At 36.2% G+C, this 4,948-nt stretch overlaps 1 protein-coding gene across 1 annotated transcript; it reads right to left on the bottom strand.

Moving 5' to 3' along the window:
• Positions 1-360: 360 nt before the first annotated feature.
• On the bottom strand, positions 361-2,573 carry LOC142239105 (uncharacterized). The gene is made up of 7 exons (XM_075310867.1): positions 2,163-2,573; positions 1,963-2,082; positions 1,457-1,876; positions 1,059-1,391; positions 641-995; positions 515-581; positions 361-450 (listed from the first exon to the last, which is right to left on the bottom strand). The coding sequence occupies exons 1-5, from the start codon at positions 2,209-2,211 to the stop codon at positions 649-651; spliced, it is 1,269 nt and encodes a 422-aa protein (XP_075166982.1). The 5' UTR covers positions 2,212-2,573; the 3' UTR covers positions 361-450; positions 515-581; positions 641-648.
• Positions 2,574-4,948: the final 2,375 nt, after the last annotated feature.

The raw sequence follows: 4,948 nt of genomic DNA, 5'->3' as shown, positions 1-4,948 counted from the left end.
GTTTATTAAATTATGGAAAAAATGACGTTTATGTCATTAGTTTCTTAAATGTTTTTATTATGCAAACATTATTGGCAAACTGTAAATGCAATTACTTATGAACTTTTCTTAGATTCTAGCTGCCAATGGTTTCTATCGGCTAAAGGTCATCGTTGAGTATCCAAATGTTTTATTGAACGACGAACTTTGGATATCAATTGATGGCAACGGTTATGTTAACGGAGTCACATCTTCGACATCTGCTTCCGGCGATGAAATTTATGATTGTTCCGCACATGATTTTTCAACTTTTAAGGTCACTGAATTCAGCACGACATATGGTAGTATGTAAGTAATTCAATTTGTATTTGTGTATGGGGTGTAAATGTATTTGTGTATGGGGTGTAAGATCCTGCTCCTGCTAACAGCATCACCCATATTCTCCAATTCTTCAAGATATATTTTAGTTGTCTGCAAAGAGATTTGAGTTTAGTGATTGCTTAAAGTTTTCATTTCGTGTTGTAGGTTTTCTTACCAATTATTATATATATTTCCATATTTTTGTATTTGTTCAATTGAAAGTGATTATGTTGAAAATGCACCTTGTATTAAATAAATCTTTATAAAGTTACGATATTTTGAAAATTATCTGATTAGTTACCTGATAATTTAAAAATTTATTTCAAATATTTCCATTTCTTTTTCAAGATCTGAAATGTATTGGAAATGCCTTGTTTTGTATGGGTTTCCCGCTATGTAATATTGGGAGTATAATCTCCCAATAAGATACAATGTGGGATACAACGACGTTGTTCTAATGGGGTAATTGTGACGCCAGATTGAAAATAATTGTTCTAACCACACAGTGGTTAGAGATCTGCATTTGATTATATTCACAATATCAAATTTTGGGAATATGGTCGTAGCCGCCGCTTTAATGCCCATTAGAGCGTATGCCAAGTTATTCAATGGTCCCCCATGCTGCATGAAAAATTGGACATACTCATCGATTGTTTCTAAAATAAAAAAATAAATATAATATATAAATATAATATATTGATATGAATTAATATATTTACCAATATCTCTATAAACCAATTTTTCAAATTCGTATTTGGCAAAATTTGAATTTAAAAGGTTGTGGAGTTTTTGTAAAATATCCCTAACATCTTCCGTGTGAGATTGCAAATGAACAAAATCAGATGAAAAAAAATCTCTGTTAAACGCATAGTTGCCGGTGTTAGTGTCATAAAATTGGAGGAATTGTTTAGAACGATAGCGATATTTAAGCTTGAATAGCTCAGGAATTGTATTCATGTCAATAAGTTCGGTTATAATATATTTCCTTGCTAAATTTATTGCATGAATTATGTCGAAAATGCATAAAACATTATCATTTAGAGGATTTAGTTCTGAAATAAATATCAAATTAAAGAAGAAAACTTGGAAATAAATGAATATAAAAGGTAAGTATAACCTGGTCTTAATATGAAGAGGTGGTCTTCCTCATTGCATGCAGCTCTTATTTGCGACAGTGAATCGCTACAGCAAAAATATGGCTTAAATCCGGCCTCTCCCACCGCTTGTAGAACATCTTTAAGTTGTCGAACATCTAAACCACATTTGCTGTACCTTGTCAATGGGTAGTACGCCACCACTACAGACCACTGTCTCCTCATCGCAACACTGCTCATGGAGAAGACCCGAATTTTGGTTGTTTCATTCAAGGGTCCCCCCAAAGCATTGACATTCATCTCGTCGCATGCTATACATACGCATTTTTCATACGACATTAAATTTCTTGCGAAAAACGCCAACAAATTTTTCATCCTTACTGAAATGCCTTGTTGCGGTATCCTTTCAGGTGCATTTCTTAATATTGTTCGAACAGGTGTGCCTTAAAAATACATAGTATTATCTTATTAGCATTTTGAACATTATTATTAAAATAAAAAATATTGCAAAATACTTATAAATACATACGATTTAAGAAGGAAACATATTCATCACTTCCACATAAATAATATTGATAGAGATCGTCAAATATATAGTTGTTGAAAGGTGGGGGTCTAATCCTTTCATTTTGGCGTCTAAATCCGTCAGCTGTATGGAAAAATTTTAAGAATTTTATATATGGAAAAGTTTGATGAAATTTTAAATATGAGATTAAAAATACGACTTACATGAGGTTGAACTGCTAATGCTTCTCCAATCCATTTGCTGTGGATTCATACCTCCTACAGCTTCCGGATGCAGTTCTTGAACTGCACCTGCAGCTTCCGGATGCAGTTCTTGAACTGCACCTGCAGCCTCCGGATGCAGTTCTTGAACTGCACCTGCAGCCTCCGGATGCAGTTCTTGAACTGCACCTGCAGCCTCCGGATGCAGTTCTTGAACTGCACCTGCAGCCTCCAGGTGCTGTTCTTGAACTGCACCTGCAGCCTCCGGATGCAGTTCTTGAACTGCACCTGCAGCCTCCAGGTGCTGTTCTTGAACTGCACCTGCAGCCTCCAGGTGCTGTTCTTGAACTGCACCTGCAGCCTCCGGATGCAGTTCTTGAACTGCACCTGCAGCCTCCGGATGCAGTTCTTGAACTGCACGTGCACGTGCAGCCGCTGACGATGTTGCTGTAGGGAAACAAAAATTAGTCCAATATGCTAATTGTGTCGGGAAACAAAAATTAGTCCAATATATATAAAATATCAAACTTACATGGACGTACATCAATGTCAGCATCTGGGTTTCTGTAAACAGGTTGTCCTGCAGACGATGTTGGACGTCCATCAATGCCAGACAGTACTGCAAAAAAACGTAAAAATCACTCCTACATAATTTTTAATGAAAAGTAATATTCTTACCAGCCGCTATTGATGGTATACGATTAGTATATCCCTCCATTAATAGCGTTGGCCTCCCACAGGGTTTCATTTGTTTCCCGTAAGGTTTTTTTGTGTGAAATGTTTGTCACATATTTTATAATTGTGTGGAACTCTTGCTGGGTTTAATCCAAGTATGGCACAAATTTCATGGTAATTTTCGAATTTGTTTAAAGTAAACAAATTACCTTGATTTTGTTTATTACGGCAAATTATGCACATACGGTTCATGTTTTTAATCTGTGAAAAAGAATTATATTAATATACTTATAACTTAACTTAAAGAAGGGGTCACTTTTTTCTGGGTGTATTGCCAAATTTTGGAAAATCGGGTCATACATATATATGAGAGCTATATAAATATATTTTTTTTTATAAAAGTTATAATGGTGATGGTAGGTAAGTAAAAGTGTCATTCGTTATCCAGCTACCGAAGCATAAAGATCTACCGATCTACCTAAATATTAATTCGCCAACTTTCAGGGGAGAAGGTGTAATCATGATGGTAAGTAATATCAATTATTATAATTAAATAAATTATAAAAATAAATTTAAATTATTTTTTTTTTCATTCGCAAACACTGTTAAACAAAATTATACAAATACTTGCGCAGGTGGACGAATTCAATAAAATAAAAGATGAAATGGCCCAGTTCCTCCAGCAACAATCCTACAAATTATCAAAAATTCAAACGGACAGTTTAGCTGAGTTGCTGGCGGAGCTGGGAAGAGGAGATGGTGGTGCCGTTGTCGGTGGAGACTGCAACGCTGCGAATCCCATGGACGTCGATGTTGAGGATCCCGGAGATTCTCAGGTTGCTGAGTTTTCTCAGGCTCCTGAGTTTTCTCAGGTTCTTGAGATTTCTCATGCTCCCGAGTTTTCTCAGGCTCCTGAGAAATCTCAGGCTCCTGAGAAATCTCAGGCTCCTGTGATTACTCAGGTTCTTGAGATTTCTCAGGCTCCTGAGAAATCTCAGGCTCCTGTGATTACTCAGGTTCTTGAGATTTCTCAGGCTCCTGAGATTTCTCAGGCTCCTGAGAAATCTCAGGCTCCTGTGATTACTCAGGTTCTTGAGATTTCTCAGGCTCCTGAGAAATCTCAGGCTCCTGAGATTTCTCTGGCTCCTGAGATTTTTCAGGATCCTGAGATTTCTCAGGATTCTGAGGACTCTAAGGATCCCCAATATGCCAAGCGTATTGCCAAACAATGTAAGTTTTTTAACTTTATATTTTTGTATATTTAATAATTTATTAATTATTTATAATAATTTATTATATATGTATTAATATTTTATTTTATTTATATTTTTATTTTATTTATATTTTTATATTATTTATTTATTTTATTTTAGTTATTAATATTATTTATTATCTTTTTTTTATATGCAGTGTCCATTCTGAATTACCCGTTGTGGCTCCGATTTATAAGTTTGGTGGAAATGGAGCCCGCTCTCTCAGACAAGACCTCTTACAAATATGGAATGAAGAAGGAGGTAGCTCAGGCGTACCGGAAAGTGGAAAGACAGATGGAAGAAGAGTTCACCTTGCCGTCAGGGACCGTTCATGGCGCAGAGAAAATGGCTCAATTAAGAAAAAGTGCCAGAAGAGCATTACAAAGGGAATGCATCAAGTCCAAGAATCCGTATGTCCGGGCCTTCAAATTGGTAAGTATTTTTATTATTTATTAGTTATTATTTTAATATATATTATTTTAATTTTAATTATTTAATTATTATTTAATGTTTAATTAATTATTTTTAATTTTCTTTTTTAGCACTTAACTGACGGTCGAGGTGGGCCTTCTCAATCTTGAGCAGCTTGCAGTCTCGGTCGACCTCAGCACCACCATCCCTCCATCGCACCATCGAACTTTTAAGGCAGCACAAGCGGCCTTACAATGGTGAAGATTTATCTGGAGGAACCGTAGAACCATCCAAATTTTCAACCACCGTCACATCAGCCGCTTCAATTGAGTCATCAAGGGCTTCCTCTTCACAGATCTCGGTAACTCTCGCAACAATCCGCGGTTCAGCTTTGGTGAGGCTTGAGCCTGTAGAAACTTCCCGCATATGATTTTCGCCATAGTCTGCAGG

Source organism: Haematobia irritans, chromosome 5 (assembly GCF_050003625.1).
Source record: "Haematobia irritans isolate KBUSLIRL chromosome 5, ASM5000362v1, whole genome shotgun sequence".
In the NCBI taxonomy this organism is placed as follows: Eukaryota; Metazoa; Arthropoda; class Insecta; order Diptera; family Muscidae; genus Haematobia; species Haematobia irritans.
The sequence above is the reverse complement of the archived record's forward strand: the minus strand, read 5'-3'. Positions and strand labels throughout refer to the sequence as shown.

What these genes read in the sequence shown, in the direction of transcription:
- LOC142239105 (XM_075310867.1), bottom strand. Translation starts at nt 2,211, where the DNA reads ATGAATCCACAGCAAATGGATTGGAGAAGCATTAGCAGTTCAACCTCA. An exon ending in CATTAGCAGTTCAACCTCAT is followed by an intron (nt 2,083 to 2,162) that starts GTAAGTCGTATT and finishes TTTTCCATACAG; the next exon opens with CTGACGGATTTAGACGCCAA. An exon ending in ATATGTTTCCTTCTTAAATC is followed by an intron (nt 1,877 to 1,962) that starts GTATGTATTTAT and finishes TGTATTTTTAAG; the next exon opens with GCACACCTGTTCGAACAATA.